At 36.4% G+C, this 20902-nt stretch overlaps 1 protein-coding gene across 3 annotated transcripts in view; it reads left to right on the forward strand.

Moving 5' to 3' along the window:
* Positions 1-20902, forward strand: part of Grid2 (glutamate ionotropic receptor delta type subunit 2) — a 1404794-nt gene that overhangs the window by 1370251 nt on the left and 13641 nt on the right. For 2 of the 3 annotated variants that reach the window (XM_077803455.1, XM_077803457.1), the window contains one exon: positions 950-1372. The exons of the other annotated variant lie outside the window; for it this stretch is intronic. In XM_077803455.1, coding sequence (XP_077659581.1) covers positions 950-1372 — 423 coding nt within the window. Of the gene's footprint in view, positions 1-949; positions 1373-20902 lie in introns of those variants that run through there. 3 annotated transcript variants of the gene reach the window in all.

The raw sequence follows: 20902 nt of genomic DNA on the forward strand, positions 1-20902 counted from the left end.
ACATGGACAATTTTCCTTCTTGATAGCTCTACTTTTTCAAATATTGGGTTTTAATACTCACATTTAATGAAAATACTAAGGGAATTAAGAGAGGTTTCATCTTTAAAAATCTGAGGTTTTACTTCATTTTTGTTTATTAAGTGCCTTCTTATAAAAAAAATCATTAGCATAGCTTAAAAGCATCCTTGGTTTAGAGCCATGTACCATAAAACTGACCCTAAATTAAAACTATCTATCATTCCCATGTCCTGACTTGAAGAGGTCTCTAAACATCCTGCTGACCTCACCATATTGCCTGATTCGTATGCTAGATACCTTAAGTAAATGAAATCTCAATTAGAAATTGGTTCTCTTTTTCTCTGTCCAAAAACAAATCTTACATATCGCTGGCCTACAAGAAATAACACTTTAATAGTCATTAATACTTTAGTATGAAATAGCACATCATATCCCTTTTCTCTAAGAATGAAAATTTAAGGTTAGGACTAGATAGTGGAAAGGATCAAAAATCCAATTTGGAATGAGACACTGAAAAGAGAGGAACTGTGTATAAAGAAGAGGTGGAGGGGGTTGGAGGGAGTTGCCAAAACCATACTTTTCCTTCATACGGTTTTGCCGGGCCTATCTTATATAGAATGGTAATCACTCTTCTACAACTCTCTGATCTTTCTAGTTGCATGTGGTGTATGCTCATTTTAGACTTTTCACTGGAAAAAAAATATATTTTTATTCCCAGAAGCTAATAAGCACAGTGCCTGACTCATATTAGGTGCTCAATAAATATTTGTTAAATGAATAAACCCCAAAGTTCAGTTAATTACATGTTTGCTGAACTACTTTTTCCTTTTCTTTCTTTCTTTTCTTTTCTTTTTTTTTTTTTTAATTTATTTTTTTTAACCATGGAAGCTAGTACTGATGAGAACCTTATTTTCTTTTTCTTCATCTCCAGGATGACAAGGAAATTGACCTGGAGCACCTCCATAGACGTGTAAATAGCTTGTGCACAGATGACGACAGCCCCCATAAACAGTTTTCCACCTCGTCAATTGACTTGACCCCTCTGGACATTGACACTTTGCCAACACGACAAGCACTGGAGCAAATCAGTGATTTCAGGAACACTCATATCACCACAACAACCTTTATCCCAGAGCAGATCCAGACTCTTAGCCGCACACTGTCAGCTAAAGCTGCCTCTGGTTTCGCTTTTGGCAACGTGCCTGAGCACCGAACTGGCCCTTTTAGGCACAGGGCACCTAATGGGGGCTTTTTCAGGAGTCCTATAAAAACAATGTCATCTATTCCTTATCAACCGACTCCTACCCTGGGGCTCAATCTGGGTAATGATCCAGACCGAGGCACCTCCATATGAGCATCAAACAAAATCTCTTCACTGTTTCTTCTTTAGGACTCCCGTTGCAAGGAGCAACTGTAATATTGTGGGACTAACATGGATGTAACTTTAAAAACAAAAATCAGGATTATTAGTAATGATTCTAGTTCTTTCTTCCCACCTTCTCCTTCTTTTCTCTCCCTGTTTATTTCTCTTCCCCCCCCCCTTCTCGTATATTTCCCTCCATTTTTTTTTTCATTACTCAACTTGTTCCCCCAGAATATAGTATTCTAGGATCCTATTAGTCTGCTTTTCATATACTGTACTTCAAGTTTAGGAAATGTGCACTGAGTATACTAAAAGTATATGCAGGTTTAATTTTACATCAAGGCCTCTTACATAACATTTCTCTATTTTTAAAAATATAATTGCAATAACTTCAGTCTTTTTACATTCTTCTGCTGCATCCATATAATGCTCCACTGCTGTTGAGTGTCCTTTAACTGTGGACCAAAGGCAATCCCTGCAGTGTTTATAAAACAATTTCAAGACCATTCAGGCCACACAATATCAGAATGCAATTTTGTAGGATTACAAAAAGCCATTAATATGCCAGTCAAGACTACAGTTAAAACTACTCTTGCACTGCAACAGTGCATATGACCTTTATGTGATTGTACAGTATCAAAAGTTTTTTTCTTATGTACAGTAAACTTTATCATATGGCAGAAGCCTCTATTGTGTTAAATAACTTAGTATCTCATATATATATATATACATATATATGCACCTATATAATGTGTATATATATAAAAAGGCAGCCATTGCTATTGCAATTCATTTAATAAAGCTTTAGTTTAAAAAAAAAAGTATTGTATACAGGAACTATGTATAGTGCGGGAGGTCTTTTCAGTTAGAAAAGGCAGGTTGCTTTAATGTTATTCTGACTCGCATTGTTTGCCAACAGAGAATATTTTATACTTTTGTTATTAAAGCATCCAGGGCGACTTAATATTTGTTCCTAGATGTAATTCATTTGAATAGGTTTTGCATTTGTTATTCAGCAGTGTATAAAGCTAACCTTGATAATTTTACTTTTAATTAATTATCTAAATGGAAAATGCTATTAGCTGAATCATATCCACTACAGTACCTAGAGCTCCATAGGAGTCTAAGCATAGATCATAAAAGGTTAAAAATCCTCTTCCAAAGCAGGAAGCCAATCAACATAACAACAGTAGTTGGGGAGGAATGGGAGCCCTTCAGAAGTATTGATGTGGCCTTAATTATGTCATCCATTACCCTAAAGAAAAAAAAAACGTAATTACCACGCTGGGCTCTCATCTTTACCCCTTTATACGTTCAGTTCCATTTGGAGGAGTTATGTATTTTTTAACATTAGTGCCAAGTGTATAGAAGGACAACAGCAAAATCAGTGCCTCTTTGGGCACAACCCTTTTCAAGTAGCATTCTTATCTGTTAGAAAATGTAGAAAGAACTTCATTTGTAATCCTTAAATTAAAATGTGGTAAGTAGGCAGCAAGAACTTATCCTGTGTTTTTACGCAGCCATGCACTTATTTTAAGCTAATTCACTCCATGGCTAGGATCGAGATAGGAATCAACCTATGTGATTTGCTTTAGGAGAAATTAAGAGGTATATTCTTAAGGCATATTATATTTTGATGCTAATTCTGTTCTGGGGAGCACCTTGTACTGTCACTGTTTTTGTACTAAATCTTCAAATATTGTCTACTGTGTAAGGCAGAGAAATTTCTTATCATGCAAAAACCATTTTGTTTCCAGGGTAACAAGTACCTAAGTGCATGCACAACTTGCTTTCCCTTGTAACATTCATGATCTCATTCACAATTCTGATTTTAAAACAAAACAAAACAAAAATCTTTACAATGAGCTATATAGGGACATACCAGATGTTGCAGTGATTTTAGCTATCAACAAACTGTTAACCATGTACAATATTTAAAATAGGCTTATTTTGATGTATTGCCTATTATACAAATACACAAAACATTTTTGGAGGCCTCAGTTATGAGTGGCAGAGCTTTCTGTGTATAATTTGTCTACATAATTTGTCTAATAAAAATGTTTTCTAAACTTGCTCTCATACTATTGAAGTCTTAACTGTAAGATTTGAACATGCTTACTTTCTTTCTGATTGAGCTGAATTTTTCCAAAAACTTGTCTTGAGTTAATTAAAGCATAAAACACACTAAGTTACTAACAGAACTATTACCAAAGTGAGTGGCTTTCTAAAATCCATACTAAGGGCTGTCTTAAACCAATGACAGACTGCATTTCTGCTATTTGGGACAATTTGAACCAACAATATATTCGCCTTTCTTCCTGGATATCTCTATGAGCACTTTTTTGGGGGAGAGATTTATCCTAGTTCACAGAAACAATGCAACCATTATAATAATAACAGGATTGATTGTCAACCAAATAAATACTTTTTAAAATAGACTTTGCTGAATGGTACTTTGCTTCATCAATTAAAAAGAAAAAAAAAGTTGAGAAGATCCATTTACCCTACATAATACCTTCTCTTTTTTGTTGTTGTTATATCAAAAAAAAAATAAATAAAGGAAAGAAAATTAAGGAGATCTTCTCTATTAAAAAATTTCTTTGCTGTTAGAGAAAGATTCATCACACTGAATCTTTTAATCTAGAAAATCATTCAGACTAAGATTATTTCTGATGCAGTATTCTTTGCTACATTCAACAACATTTTTTCAATTCTTTTAGCTTTTAACTCACTCAATGGGTATAAATATTATTTGGATTAAAACCTGCTGTCTAAAATTCCTTCAAAAATAGTTTTTTAACCATTGAAACTAGGAGGAAATTTTGAGATCCAGACTGCCTCTTTTATTATATGAATAAGGGAACCTACTATGCTAAGATTTGACTTGCCCACATTTTTGATAATCCAAGACTTGAAACTGAACCTTTTTCCTATTTAACTCTGTCATGCTTCAGTTATCTTCACAGGGGTCTTTGTGGACTTTGAATGTAGAGTTGACTAGATAAAAATGTTTCCATTTGCTTCTCTCACCATCCTAGGCTGCAAATCTCTAGGATCTTTCCTTGCTCATTTGGGACCACAAAGATCAACTGATTCAACTGGTCCTTTTGCAGATGGGGAAGCAAGCACTCATGTTGTTTACCCAAGGTCACTGCTCCTGGCAGAACTAAAGCTGGGTCCTGATTCTATAGTACCAGTTCCTCCAGCCATGGTTTGTGGGGGCTTGACCACTTAGACCAGCGTGTTATTTCAGTACAGGACAAATACCCACTAAGATGTCCAGTTTATTCCATTAGTGAGCCATTAAGATACCTGGTTGTCACTTTTACATCAGAACTTATACACAGGTTTTGCTTTAATCCTACATGCATAACAATTGTTAAGACCTCCTTTCTTCCTATATAGATTAACCTACAGGCAATTTTTTGTTTTCTTAATTGTTATTATTTTTTTTCCATATTCTTTAGTTTGGGCTTGACTGTCACCCAAATAAATGCTTTTAAAAATAGACTTTGCTGAATGGTACTTTGCTTCATCAATTAAAAAGAAAAAAAAAAGTTGAGAAGATCCATTTACCCTACATTAATACCCTCTAAGCCACACAATTGAATAACAGATTTTCACTATTTTATAATCCAAATTTTCTGGTGAAAAGCCCTCTGGATTATGAGTACAGTCAACTAAAGCAGAGCTAAGAGTTTATGTACTGGTAAACATGTGTTTTCTCCTTAAGTGTACACCTTGTGATGATTGATAAAATACAATGCACTCACTAAAACTGGGCTTCCTTCTAGAGTATTTTTATTTCTATATCAAATCCTATAACCAACCCTTGTGGCCATGATATTAATAAATGGATAACAATTATTGCCATAATTATCATCTCAACAAATTTTAACAGATATCTTCTCAATAAATATTTTTAGACACCCTGCTATGAGGTAGTATATCTGAGCTCCCTAGATTGACATGACTTTCTGGAGACTGAATTAAAACTAGAGCTTGTGTTACATTGTATGGATTGAGCTAGATCCGTGTCTCCAGAGAGCCGGCTGGGTGACTGCCCCTGGGCTCTGCAGTCAAGGGTGGCATGAAGGAATGCCTGTGCTCAGCTCTGGGTTCGGATGTGTTCCACCTCTTTGCTCTGTCCTTGCCCCTTACCCACACACAGAATATGGAAGCCACCTTAGAGACCGTCTGAGGTGACATGTTGAGTCCCCACAAACCAGTACAGTCCTTTCGGGACCTGGATTGTCCAACTGACAAGAGCAATCCATCCTAATAGTTCTCACGAGCAGAGCAAGAGGCAGCTGAGTGGGCTTCCTAGGTTCAGACCCTCTCCACAAAGAAGACCTGGAAATTTCCCCAAATGCCAGGCGAAGAGTCCAAAGTTTCAGAAATGTGAAAATTGCCATAAGCCACAGGCCAGCTACTACCTAACCCTGTATCCTTACCAATACCTGCACACCATTCAGACTGACACCTCCCCGCAGGTGTCTGTGTCAGAACAATGCCACATTAACTCATTTTCTATCCCTGCAGATCTAATTAGTCAGGAGAGTTAGAGCTTTGTAGTGTTTCAAACTCCTTGCTTCAAAGGAACTGAACAATCTTATTAGGGCTCTTTTTCATATTGCAACTAAGCTTCCTGGCTGCCTTTTCTGTCCTTTCTAAGACACGGGATGCAGTGCAGCCTAGAAGCCAATGAATGTGAAATGGGCCCCAGGCTGCCCACTGTGACCACAACTTCCCACCCACTGTGCCTCCAGAAGACTAGAAACTTCATGGCTTTGCTCTATTGTATAGGGCTGCAGAGAGGTACGGAATGGTCACCTGACACATGATGCCTTCCACCCACCACAAGGAATGGAAACTGCTCTCTCTCTCATTTCCACACCTGAATTTTCCAGATTCCCATTTTTTATAATATTCATATGCTTTGTTTCCACATAATATTGATGGCAACACAAAAATCGCTCAAATTTGAGTGCATTTTCCCTATCTGAAGTCTCCATCATGGCTTCCACACAATTTAGGATAAAGTATTACCTTTTAACTACTGTTATACATTTCCCAGAATTTCTAATTTCTTCAGAGTGGAGAAGAGAAACTGGCAATGGTATTTGGACACATTCCTGAACTTATGCCATCCATGTGGCAGTGTAGCCTCTGTGAGGCACGAGAACCTGGCTTCCTTTTGAAGAAATCTCCTAGCTTCCCACCTTGGAACTGACAGTACATTTCAAAGGTCTCAAACTATCCATGATGTGATCAGAAATTTCCAAAACTGTCAAGACAACATTAATGCTCATTAATTAAAAACTAATTAAGCTTTTATAACAGCTGCTTTAGAAGGAGAAACATATGTCACAAAATCAAAGAACAATACAGAATGAGAGACTAGATGAAAATATGGCTTTTAATAAATACTTTGTTGAAGATTTGAAATGTGAATAGAAGGCAAACTTCAATTTTAAAATTATTATACTGCATTTTTAAATTGGTGCTGCTGAAAACACTTTGGAAGGTAGTTGCTTTAGAAATTAAATAGCTACTTCAGTGGCTATTTCTATTTTTTTGTTGTTGTTGTTTAAATTAGACATCACTATTATTTTTTAAGCTCACACAGACATGCACATGCAAAGAAATCCTGAAATTGAAAAGTAAGTATTTTACAGCTTGCCTATTCACTGTACAAAAGATTAATAACAGGAAGCCTTAAAGAGCTAGTTCTTCTAATATATAATAAAACGAAGTTCAATTTGTAAAAATTTGAATTCAGAACACTTTCAGGATCACAACTATTTCCTGGAGCAAGGGATACCAGTATCTATCTCAGACTCAGTGAATAAGTATATGATGGTTAATATTTAATTCATTTTCAGAATTATATTAAAATTGACCTTAAAATTAATTCTAGCCTTCTATTAACACCTGTTCACAAGAGTTGGCTATAAAATTTGTTGTTAGAAATAAAAACACAAAATGAATATGAAAATGGAGTTCAGCATATCTCATTTGATTTTTTCATGCTAATAATGGCTATTGAGTAATAATATGCTCAAGTGCTCCTCTAGGTACTATTTTAAAAAGCTTTGAAGGTTAGTTGTTCAATGCATTACAGCAGCGTGATAGCTTCCCCGATATCTTTGACACTGAATATCTAACACAGAACTACATTCGCACACAATATTTTCCAATGAGTACAATGCTTTTTTTCAGAATTAACGTGCTTAAAATAAAAATTAGGAACAACTAAGCTGCACAGCAAGATAGTACACATAATTGGGACTCCCAGATTCAGTTCTGTATGACTAAGCATTTTAAAGTGTGTTTATTGCTCACTCACTCAGATTTCTCCATGAAAATGTCACGGTTAAAAGACCATTCACAAATTGAGCAACACATGTGCAAACACTGCTCACAAGTACAGTCTCCAAAGTGTCTGGTGTGTCCAACAATCAACCATCAACAATTGAATTTTAATTAACTCTTAAATGGTCATCATCATCAAATGAAGTTTTATTTCTTCATAATAAAGATTTTTGTCTCTCTCTCTTTTTTTTACAAGTATTAGTATGTACACATAAAGTAAGTTTGCAGGGAGAGAGAATATATTAGCAACAAAACAATCACATGTGATCAATCTGTCCCTTGACAAATACTTTCTGAGCACCTACTATGAATGTGGCATCATAGAGCAGAGCTTTCCTAACTGGTGTGCCAAGACACACTTCCAGGCCACCAGAGGTTCCAGGGTCTGAGGTATTCATCCCCTCATTTCTCCAGGTAGCAAAGTAGACCCCAGGGCTGGAATTCCACCTGTGTATCTCTCTCTCCTAGTGTGTCCCCAGGAACTTCCAAAGTTGAGGAAATAAAAAAAAATGAACATTTGAAAAGTGAAATAAAAATTTATGCATAAATAACATCAACAGACATGAATACACATTCTATCATGATAAAGGATATATCTGTTATATTAGTGGTATAGAGAAATATTCTTTGAGAAGGGGAAAAGAAAAAGGTACCCGTTGGCTACCTTTTCATGGAATAAGTGGAAATTTAGCAGAATTACTGAGAGTATGCAAAGAGGAGAAGAATAATTTACTACATGCAATAAAATGCTCGAGGACAGAAAGAAATGTTCAGAGGGGCCGTAAACATCAATGTTTGGAATATGATTTCATATCAGGGAGCACCCAAAGGTACAGCCTGGGGAGGTTGTGGAACACCTAAAGGCTGGGCTCCTGAGAACACATCATGTCCCCTTCATTCAGCTTTCACACACTCAACAGAGGTTCATGGGGGTCCTACTATGTATTAGACACTATTCTACATGTTGGAAAAACACCAGTTAAAAAAAAAAAAAACACTAGGGGTGCTGGGGTTGTGTCTCCGCAGTAGAGCGCTTGCCCAGCACGTGTGAGACACTGGGTTCGAGCCTCAGCAACATATACAAATAAAGTTATTGTGGTTGACTACAACAACAATAAATAAATAAATAATAAAGAAACCTCTGCCCCCCAGGAGTTTACAATTAATGGGGGATGGAGGAGACAGACAATAAGCAAGATAAATAAGTAAAACATTAGTCTATTAGAGGATAAGGGCAGTAGAGAAAAACCAAGCAAACAAAAGGAGAGCTGGAAGACCAAGGTGGAAATGGGGACTTGCTATTTTAAATAAAGTGGTCAGAGGAGGTCTCACTCCTCAGGTGACATTCGACTGAAGAATGGTACGGTGGTGCCCTTTGCTGGCAATTTGAATTTCAGTCCTTGAATTGTCAGAGAGAGATGGAAACAGGGGTGGTGGTCACAGGCTCCTAACCATGGGGTGTGTGGAGATCTCCCCTGGGGGTAATGAGGAGCCAGTGAAGGTTTTTGACCAAAATAGAAACATGTTCTTAGAAGGTTGTTTAGGAAGTTTAAACTGGTAGGAATTTATCAAATGGAAGGGAGAAGAGGCCAACTGAAAGATTTTTGAAGCAGTTCAGGTATGAGCTGAACGTCTTAGTTAAAAAAAAAAAAAAAGAAAGAAGATACAGAGGGCAGATAAACTTTGAAGGAAGAATCCAGAGAATTTGAAGATTCGTTGAATATATAGCATGAGATGGAAAAACAAACTAGAGATGGCTGATTTTCAAATTTAGATGCTAAAATGTAAAAATAAGGGGCTGCGGCTATAGCTCAGTGGTAGAGCACTTGTCTAGCCTGCGTGAGGCACTGGGTTTGATCCTTAGCACCACATAAAAATAAATGAATAAAAGTATTGTGTCCATCTACAACTAAAGAATAATAAAAATAATTATAATGAAAATTAGCAAAATCAGAAGAATATCTGGTGTGTTATTTTTCCTTAAGCTGGAAGGTTTAAGAAACAGAATAAAGAACTGCTTTTTTCTTTTCTTTCACTGGGGGCATGAATGATGGATTGTATGGATTCTAAACAGGTGGAGGGGAACTAAGGGATCAGTCAGGGTTCATGGTGTCTACATAGCACCCCCCAAGTTCCCAAGGGTTTTTCTTGGAATTTAGAGGGATGCTGCTGGGCTGAAGTGAGACCCTCTGGGCTTGTTAGAGCTACTCTGCTTCCACCTCTTCACACATTCAACTTCCAGTTAAGACTCCCTTCACCCTTGGGATAATGCATTGTTGGTAAATGGCCAACACTGCAACTCACAAGTTTCCCGAGGCAGCCCATGAGAGCCTTTAAATTTTCATTGTCTAATTCCTAGATTATTCTTCCTTATATTTGGTCTTTGTCTTATGTTGAAAGTTGCTCTCTGTTAGTTTTTTGGGGTTTTTGTTTTTGTTTTTGTTTGTTTGTTTAATACTACAAAACGAGCCTCATCTATTTTTCCACAAAACACTTATCATGTTTCCTACATAGTGGAACCAAGAGTAGACCAAACTGTCTTTTGAAATGGTGACAATGACTCAAAGCTGACAACTGGGCCTTGAAGTTTTCTGGTATCTCCAGTACCCCCTAAAGAGAGGAAGAACGAGAGCAAGGTCCCCTTGTTTTAGAGTCACTAGAAACATAGAGCAGCCATCCCTGAATAGGAACTAGAGACACATCCAAATACAGACATGTGTTGTGAAAGGAAATAAAGTTATAGCAGACATTACAACCCCCTGCAGTGTACAAGCCAGCAAACTTGGTACAACAAATCAAATCAGGCAACCATGCTGAAACAGTTACATGCTTTGAGTTCTGAGACTATTTCAACTTAAGAGTTCAGAAAACATCTGTTAACACAGTTCGAAGTATTTACAGGAGACCAAAGTTTGATCTGAAATGCCCCTTGTTACATGTCCTGCCCTCAGAGTTTAAGAGGTGAACTTTCACCAAGCAGGTAGTACCAAGACAACAGATTTGGATTTTGTCCTAAATCTTGTCTGCTGGCTTTACTTCTCAACTTGCAGTCATTTCAAAGGTTGACTTTCAAGAGGTCAAGATGATTCCCCCATTCTCATAAAAAGATGTGATAAAACAAATATAAAACAAGATAGATGGTGCATGTCTTTAAGAATTTAAAATCACTTTGGTTACTGGGCGTGGTGACACATGTCTGTCATCCCAGCAATTCAGGATACTGAGGCAGAGGAGCACACCTTCAAAAGCAGCCTCAGCAACTTAGTGAGCTCTTATCTCAAAACCAAAAAAAGGACTGGGGATGTGGCTCTGTGGTTAAGTACCTCTGGGTTCAATCCCTGGCACCAAAAAATAAATGGAATAAAATAACTTTGGTAAAAATCTGCTTTTCGAATTGTTTGAGAATATAATTCCTTGAAATTTACTCTGCCTCCAAAACCTTATTTTTAGCATATAAACCTTGAGATACACACACACACACACACACACACACACACACACCCCTACATCCTTCTCCCAAAAGAATAGTACACAAATTAGGTATGCAGTTGTGTTGAATGAATGTACAATGAGAATTTTTCAGTAGTTATGGAGGCACATATTTCTGAATTGCAATTAATAAAAGATACAGAGCATGTACCCTCATCTAATAATATTTCTTATGTATGGAAGTTTAATCCATTCTCATCTGAAGAAGGAAGTGGGTAACTTCTGCTTCAATTCCTGTTCCTTGCAGGACAATATGTATGTTCTAAGTATAGCAACCATGGGTAAGGAGGGCACATTGACCACATCCAGCACAATGCTAGGCACTATGTATGTTTTTCACTTGATTCTCAAAATAATTCTCTAGATTTGCTGTTGTTGATGCGAATCAAACAGATATAAAACTCAACAAAACATAAAACTCTGGAAAGTTAGGTCATTTGACCAAGACCATATAATTATTAGGTGACCAAAGCAAAACTGAAACCCACACCTCTGTAACTTGGAAATCCATGCTCTTTTACCTCAACTGGCTGCTCCTGCAATCAAAAAGAGATGGGCAATAAGTGACCCTTTCATAGTCCCTCACTCTGTAAGGGGCTGTGTACACTGTACAATGCATAAAAACCAACTGGTCCTCACCAGTTGAGTATATTTTTAATGCAGAAACTAATAAGTAGTGAATAAAATTTCATAAAAGATGAACATACTTGATATGTGCATTGTAGTAGCATATGAAAAAGTATACCGATTCAGAAAGTACCCTGCCAGATTGGCTTCAACCACAGAGACTGCTCAGATGCCAGCAAAACTGCTGGTTCCTTTCTGTGCTAGTGGTGCCAGCAACCTTTCTTCCCCTTTCTTAATGGAAATATTAAAAAACACTAGTGCCTACTGAGTCCACTTGTATAATGCCCTGACACCTGAACACCCTTTTCCAGCCCTACTTCTACAAGTCAAGGTTAAGCCTATGTTAAGCTCTGCTTGGAGCTACTGCAGGAGATTTCCTAAGCTTCCCACTCCCAGCTCACACCTCACCTAGACATTTACTGGATACTCTTACCAAAGTATTGTTCAGGTGATGTCACTCTGTGATTTAATTTTGACCATATTATTTCCATGGTCTACTAACTGATGAGCAAGGACCTTAGCTGAGACATCTTAAGAGTGTTCCTGGCAGGAAGCACTAAGTCAGCCATCACAGAGAGGCAGCATTTGAGCCGAGGAGGTAGGATTTTCACAATTAAAGATATGACTGTAGATTGTAAATGCAACACACAAAAAGGAAATGGGAAAATAAAATTGAAAAGTAGGGAACCGAAAAGAAGGCTATTTGGATTAAAAGTGGAGGTCCTATGGAGATAGACAGAAGATATGGAGGAAGAACTGGTTTGTTAATGCAGTCAATAATTTATTTTATATTTTGAGAGTCCTACACACACACACACACACACACACACACCAGGTAAATATGCAAAGACTTTCAAGGCTATTATGAAAATATGTCATGTGCATATATAGCAACAGGCTAAGACATATGTGTTCCATAAAAGTGACATCTTATAGGAATTCAGAGAAGAGAGAGTGATATCTTTCAAGGTACCCTTTTGCTGAAATACAGATATAACTACCATTTAAGATGATAAATGATCCATATTTAAAAATAGTCCAGAGTATTTTGACAATTCAGAGAAAGAATTCTCTTCTCCTGGGGTGATAAAACATCTTTGTGGAGAAGATAATTTTGGAACAGGGCTTTAAAAACAAGAATATAATTTCCACAGGTGTAGAGTAGAGAAGGACTTTTTTAGGCAAAGAAAAAGATACAATCCAAGTCACAGAAGAGGAAAGCATGGAGCATATTTGAGAAAGATCAAATAGTTTGACTGAAACATGGCCCACGAAGAGTAGTAAGGACATAACATGACAAAACTATAAAAATCAAAGTCAACGCCTACCAAAGGTTTGAGTGTCAGTCTTTTCACAGACAATTCTAGTTTCTGAACAGCTATGAATGTTAGAAATGTGATGGTGTTTACAGTTTGCTAGGAAGACACGCAGTTTAACAGGTACGGACAATAAATTGGGATAAGTAATACTGAAATGGAAATGAAAGGTGATTTGCAACCCAGAACAGGGCCAGGAAAAGCTCCCTAGGAGATGGAATTCCAAATGAGACCCATGGGATTATTGAGAGTTAGCCAGGCAAAGGAAACAGGGGTGGTTCCCACCAAGAGACCAGCGTGTGCAAAGATCTGAAGCCAGAGGGCAAGATTTGTTCCAGGGACTGAAAAAATGTCAAGCTGAGCTGGAACTTAGACTGAAAGAAAAGTGCCAAGAGAATAATAGAAAGAGGTAGGGAGCAGGCCTTGAAATGCTTCATAAACCACATTCAAGCATTTGTATTTTTAAGGAATAAAGTTCCAGGCATCACTAGGAAGTCACTGAGGAGTTTAAAGTAGTGACCTAATGGTGTTCCTGTTTTAAAGGACCATTCTGGCTGCCCCAGGTGGGAGTTTAAAAGTGGAATGAGACCTAAGAGAGACAGAACAGTAAGCAACAAGGCACAGTTCTAGGTCCCAGGAGTAGCAACTAGGAAGGAAGAAGGTAGAAAGACTCTGGAGAGAGCTGAAAAGTGTCATGGTGGGAATGCGGCCTGGTCTGGACTTAGGCATAGACATAACTGAAGTCATGGGAGGTATCATCCAGAGAATATGTGAATCTGTTGAACAGAAAGAAGTTCTGAGACTTGAACACAGAGGAAGATCAACATTTGATCAAAGGACAGAGGATATTTAAAAAAAAAAAAAAAAGACTTCATAAAAGAGAACTGGGAAGAAAGCCATGGAAGTGAGTGGTATCAGAAGTAAAAGAAAGAGAAGAGTTCAATGGAGAGTGGCCACAATATTGTCAAATGCTACTCAGAGAATGAACTACCCATTAGAATTAGCAACACGAAGTTCCTCCGCATCTTGGCACAACCAGTGTTCAGAACAGTGGAGACAGAGGGCAGGCTGCCTGGAAGAGTAAGTGGTAAGGTATAGGTGCTGCTCTTCCAGGGAAGATGGTGATGGAGGAAAGAAGAGAAAGGGCCTCCTATTGCAAGAGAAAATGGGGTCTCAGGAGAGTGTATATTTGTTATGTCTAAGGCAGGAGAGACTTGATGGTATTTAAATGCAAATAAAGAGGAATCACTAGTGAGGTAAAGACTGAAAATGCAATCAACAAGTAGGGTATTAAAATAATAAAAAGAGTAAGGTCCATGGCATAATTAGTCTTCAATAGAAGGTACAAGGTACACATATTTTATTGTGTATACATGCAAGTAAATTTCTAAGTTTCATAGCAGGATAATTAATAAGAGCTCTATTGGGTTCTGTTTTCCTCAAGTTGGAGAAGAAAATCACTGGTGGAGGAAATGGTCAACAATTTTAGAAGAATAAAGAATGGGAGGACTACCTACAGCGACATCCCTAGAGCAACTCAGTAGGACCGGTGTATAGTTGGAGGGCTCGCTGAAGCTGGAGGCCATAACCTTAGCATGGCCAGATGTATACAAGTTGAAATGTTTTTCACCCACCCCCAGCAGCTTCTATTTAAAGACAGAGTTGGGTTTAACAAAGAGTTGTAGATTTAGCATAGTATGAAAAATAAAAAAGAGTAACTAAAGTGGCACTAAACAAAAATTAATTTTAATGTGGTGTCTCAAATGGTATATGAAGTAGAGAGGCCATATCAGTGTAAATGACATGATCTGCTATTTTAAAATGTGTCATCCTGTCCTCCAGCAAATACCAGTGGCTTAATCTAGTATATCATTTTTTCATCCACATAAACATAAAGACAGAGGGTCAGCTTCCATGTAGTGATTCAGAACCTGGTTCTTTTATCTAGTGGCTTTGTTATGCCCTAGGATTTTTTGGTCCACTGATGGTTTTTTTTTTTTTTTTTTTTTTTTTTTGCATTCAACTATCAGATAAGGTAGGGGGATTATAGAAGAAAACATAGAGGATTGCAGTGTTTTTAATGAATCAGACCTAAAACTAACACACATCCCTTCCACTCACATGCTATTGGCTTCTCATGCGGTCCTATCAAAACAGTTTTGATAAGCATCTGCCCAGTCATAAAGACCTATTAGGAAGATTTGTGACAGTCTAAACATAAAGAAACAGGTTAATTAAGACAAGATCATTGTAATGTTTTGAGCAACTAATTAAAAATTTTTTTAAAAAGACAATAACAATAGAAATAGAAACAAAAGCGCAGAGAAAACAGAATTGGTGACTGCTTGGATAAACAGGTTCTGTTTAAAGCACAGCATTAAATGGACTCATCATATCAAAATTCAAAGTGTGAGCCCTGCTCTGTCTTGCCCATTTAAATTCAAGACACTTCCCAAACATGACCCATTTCCTTTTACATGGTTCAATTCTTTTTCATAACACATTACCTTCTACTGCATCATTCCGTTACTTATTATTGTCTTTCTCCTTCCACCATAATATAAGCAAATTGTGTGTGGTGGGGGGGGGTGTCACTGTTTTGTTCTTTACTCTTTGCTTAATGCTGAAAACAGTGTCTCAGTGTCTGATCTATGAAGATGTTTATTGTTGTTATTATTATTATTACTATTATTATTTTGATACTGGAGCTTTAATCTAGGGGCATTTACCACTGAGCTCATCCCCAGTCCTTTTTTATTTTTTTTTATTTTGTGACAAGGTTTCACTAAGTTACTTAGGCTGCCCTCAAACTTGCAATTCTCCTGCCTCAGCCTCCCCAAAGTCCCAGAAATTACAGGTAAATGTCACCACACCCTGAAAAGGTCATTAATTACTATTTTTGAATTATCAAAAGTCATGATTGATTAACAAGGTCCATCATGATGAGGTCAAGTACAAGAGGAACACATATGTGTATTATTAATGCTGGTTTGGCTATAGCAAACAAAGACTAAACATGATGGCAGAGACTCAGGGTAGGATATCCAAAGGAACACAGACTCAGAAAACATTTTGTATGTGGAGTGAAAAATGAAATATCATTAGAAATATCATTTTAGAATGAAAGTAAATATCATTTTTGAATGAAAGTAAAATATCCAGGTGAATATACCGAGCAGGATGTTGAAATGTGAAACCAGGGTCTAGGCAAAACATTGAGTATTACAGTCTCAGGACAAGAAGACAATAAGAGTCTTGGTTCTCAGCACATAACAATGATAAGTATGTGAAATAAAGGATAAGCTTATTAGCTTGATTTAAGTATATATATATATATATATATATATATATATATATATATAAAATAATGTCACACTATGTACCTTATAATTTTTCATTTGCCAGTTATATATTAATAAACCTAGAAGAAAAAATAATGACAAACTCAGGATAATAAGATGGAAGGCTACTCCATGAGCAGTGAAATATTGAGAAATGAACTTGGATGAGCAAAGACTGGTTCAAGGAGAAGTCATCTAGTGGCTTCCTATCGGGCAGAATAACAGTATCACAACTCAATTCCACAGAAATTTCCTCATAAGGAAAAAATCTCTGCTGCATCCTTTAGTTAGTATTAGTGTATTTACAGAAAGTGTATCACATATACAATAGGAACCCAAAATTGGGTTTCTCACAGTTCTGCTAAAAATGCTCCTAAATAAGCCCTCTTGTGGTGGTTCTATGTAGTGACAGTACTTCCCAGGCTCCTGAACCGAGCCATGACAGAACAAATTATCTTTTTACTATACTGTGTACAGTTGCAGAATAGACACTGTCTTTGGGGAACAGAGAAAAAAATATTTTTTCTTCATATTCTATCTTTTCTTCATATCTGCCCTGTCCCCAATAGCTAAAATATGTGGCTAATATTAACACTGGCAAAATCAACTAACAAGTACTACCCAAACTATTTTATAATTCAAATTTTCAGTAAATAACCACATAAATTATTTTAATTGCCATGCTAAATGTTTGTATTTTAAAATTTTATCTAAATTTTAAATTTGGCTACTACTAAGTATAAAAATAAATAGATAAATGCTGGTGTGATGGTGCATGTCTGTAATCCCAGCGACTCAGAAGGCTGAGGCAAGAGGATCACAAGTTCAAAGACAGCCACTTAGCAAGGCTCTGAGAAACAGCCACTTAGCAAGGCCCTAAGAAACTCAGCGAGATCCTGTTTCAAAATAAAAAATAAATAAATAAAAAGTTGCCTGGGATGTAGCTCAGTAGTTAATAGCCCTGGGTTTAATCCCTGGTACCAAAAAAAAAAAAAGTCAATAAGTAAAAGTGATATATCATATCTACATACAAAAATACTTATAAATATGGAACATAATGTCCAAGCTCCATACCAACTACTAATTAGATATTTCTCAATAAAGCAATTGTTAATATTCCAGTTATGAATTCAATTCATAGAGTAATAGACTAATATTGACCTAACCCTTTCTAATGCTTAACACACCAAAAGGTTATTTAGCTAGCTACCCCAAGATAATCTTGATCAAAATTGATTTTACAATCCAGCGTGCAGCACACGTGCGTACACACATACACATGCACATACACAAATACATTCTTACATTTTGGATGTCACATTTTTCGAATTTTTTCTTTAGAAAGCATTGATGAAGGAAATTATAATAAAATATCCCTCAGATGGTCCCATATTTTTCTATGCCCCTTAAAATAATGAGATATATTGTATATTTTTGAATTTTGAAAAAAAGTTAAGATCAACATATGAGTAGTTTGGGGTGATTTCCCTTAAATTTTATTTAAAGTACACTACAATAAAATGAGCATGAATAATTCAATATAATTATCTACAGTGATTACTCATAATATAAAATACAAAATAAGGTAAAATAAAGGCAGCCTCCAAGTTACAAAAACTTCACTTCCAGAATTTCATTTACAAGTCATTTATTCTAAACATGGAATATCTTTCCATAGGGGGAACAGGGAATACGTAATGGTTGCTACTTAGGTTAGCCCTCAAAACATCTTCTTTAACCATAAGCTGTTGAAAAGCTTTTAATAAAATTTTTCAAAATGTTTGTGTACAAGGGGAAAAGACAATAATATGAAAGAGCATAGATTTTATATATTTTTAAAATACTGATATCCTGGAAAATAGATTTAGTGTCACCATCAAAATCATGGAGTTTAAAGGTCAGGATCCAAATTTAGCATTCATCATCTGTGTTTGCCTGGGCAATTTACTGAATGTCTCTGTTTCATTTTCCTTATCTATAAAATGGAATAGTATTGAAAAAATTGAAATCACTTAACACAGTTCCTTATACACAGTAGGCTCAAAATAGTGTTGTAACGATTTTTGTGTTAAATTTAACTTAAGAATGAAAGACAGATGCTGCAAGAGTATGAAATAAACTAAAACCTAACATTATCCTTTCAAGGTAATTCTGAAAATCTTTCTTGAGAGATGTGCAGAAATGAAAATACAGGCATTAGTCATCTTATTATGTAGCAATGTTGTACACTCTTGTAAAGTTATGATATAAAGTTTAAAAATTAAGATATTTCAATTTTAGACCTATAAATATATTCTAAAAATGTATAAATTGTATTCCTTACTGTACTTAAAAGCAAATTTTTAAATATGCACCTTGTCTACAGGGTCAAAATTGTTCTTCTGATTGTGTACTGCAGCATGTTTTATCTTAAATATCTCCAGAGCTTTAAGAATTCAAAGAATTTGCCACAACATTGTAAAATGATCACATCCAAAGGCCAGTTGAGGGCTGGGATGTAGTTCAGTGGTAAAGCACTTGCCAATATGTGCAAGGCCCTGGGTTAGATCTCCAGTACTGCAAAAGAAAAACAAAAACAAACAAACCAAAAAAATGCCAGTTAAAAATTAGTGAGGCAAGTCTTTCTATAGAAAGTCTAAAAAATTAGCACTAAAATTATAGACTAAAAAGACTATTTTCTGTCAAAAGACTACTAACTAAAGTTTTATTTTTTAAGGTTTATCTACTAAAAACGTTATTTTTTTCAAATTAAAATAGACAGAAAAAGAGATAGAGGCAGTCCTTGATACGATGGACCTTTAATGTTGACTAAAGTAGTGACAAGAAACAGTGAGGCTTCACTGGGAGAGTTCCTTCTTTTCCTTTCTTCAGAGAAAACATTTCATTTCTGCAGGTCTTTTTGTACCTCACTGCTGTCTTTTGTAAAGCCAGATGGTGGCACTGTGGTACCATTTGTTGCGATTTTAGCTTTAAGTTCTGTTTTTTATAAGAGAGCATTTTGTGAAAAGCCTCTTAGGCCCTCTTTTGAAAAATAAATCACTTTAAGTATATTTTATTCTTCTCTCTAGTAATAGGTAAGCCCATCATTTAAATCCTTCAGGTAGTTTTAATGCTTACTTCTTTATAAGAAATGTACCTAAAACTTGTAAATACAGGCGATTTACAAAGTGTTAACAGATCTAGTAGGTAGTGGCATTTTGTGGTATTGTTGTTTTCTTAGTGAGTGACAATGAAAATGAAAAGAAACGAATATATCTTGTCCATATTATTTTTATATACCTTGAATTTATAAATAAAATCTTATAATACCTCCAAACCCCTGCCCATTGCCAGAATCTTTAGGGAAAAAAATACTGCTGTCAGCAAGAATGAACTCAATTTTAATTCCACTTCTTTCTCTAAAGTTCCCAGTGTTTTGTATGAGAATGCTTTTTCCTTCTGAAAGGGATGTTACAGGGTTAATTTGGTGACACACACATTTCTGCCTCTGACAGTCCCCATACCTTGCCCTCTCTTATGTACTCTGTTCATATTATTAAACCACTTTCTTCTTAAAATTCTAGGTTTAATCTGACTTATATCCCAAAAGCAAAAAAAAAAAAAAAAAGCGAGTGGATTGATTATGAATTGGGCCATTTTCTTCCCCATATACATTGCTTTCAATACTCTCCTTTTATCTTGAGCCAACCCAGGACAAAGCTCATGCTGCACAACCCTGCCCTGTGTTAAATTCTGAATAAAATGAATTCAAGGACAACACAAACTAATGCAGCTATTAGAACACCACATCCAAGTAAACATTGCCAATTTTGAAGATAAATAACATCAAGGACCATGTGCAGGACTCAGGCTCTACACCACAGGGTATTTTATGACCCAGGGTGCAGCCTCAGTCCCACCCAGTTTCTCTGGATGGCAGACAGAGGAGAGGAAGGACAGGTTCATGATCATTTACAGACTCCTCAGCAGAGGAACCAATGTCTCTCTGTCCATATCTGCTGCTCCAGGTAGGCCCTTCAAAACACAGGACATTGGGTTCCATAGACAGCCCACTTCTGGGTCAATTGTGAAGTCATATGCAATTAACCACAGCCCTCTGTAACTACTCTTCTAACCTTTTTTCCAACGGAAAACTTGGTTCTTTTCTAAAGAAATCCTTATGCTGGTTCTCACTATGCCAAACAAAGCAGTATTTTAATCACAAGTTTATTTCATGATTTAAAATTTATAAGATTTATTTATTAAGAGGCAACAAATGAGAAAAGTGAATGAGTATCCTAGACCAAAGCCTGAGCCTTCAACTCCTGTGTTTTGATGGGCATGTATACAACAGGAAATTTGAGAGAAACAATTTTAAGGCTGCTTTGAAGGAG

The sequence above is a fragment of the Urocitellus parryii genome, chromosome 10 (assembly GCF_045843805.1).
Source record: "Urocitellus parryii isolate mUroPar1 chromosome 10, mUroPar1.hap1, whole genome shotgun sequence".
Taxonomy (NCBI): Eukaryota; Metazoa; Chordata; class Mammalia; order Rodentia; family Sciuridae; genus Urocitellus; species Urocitellus parryii.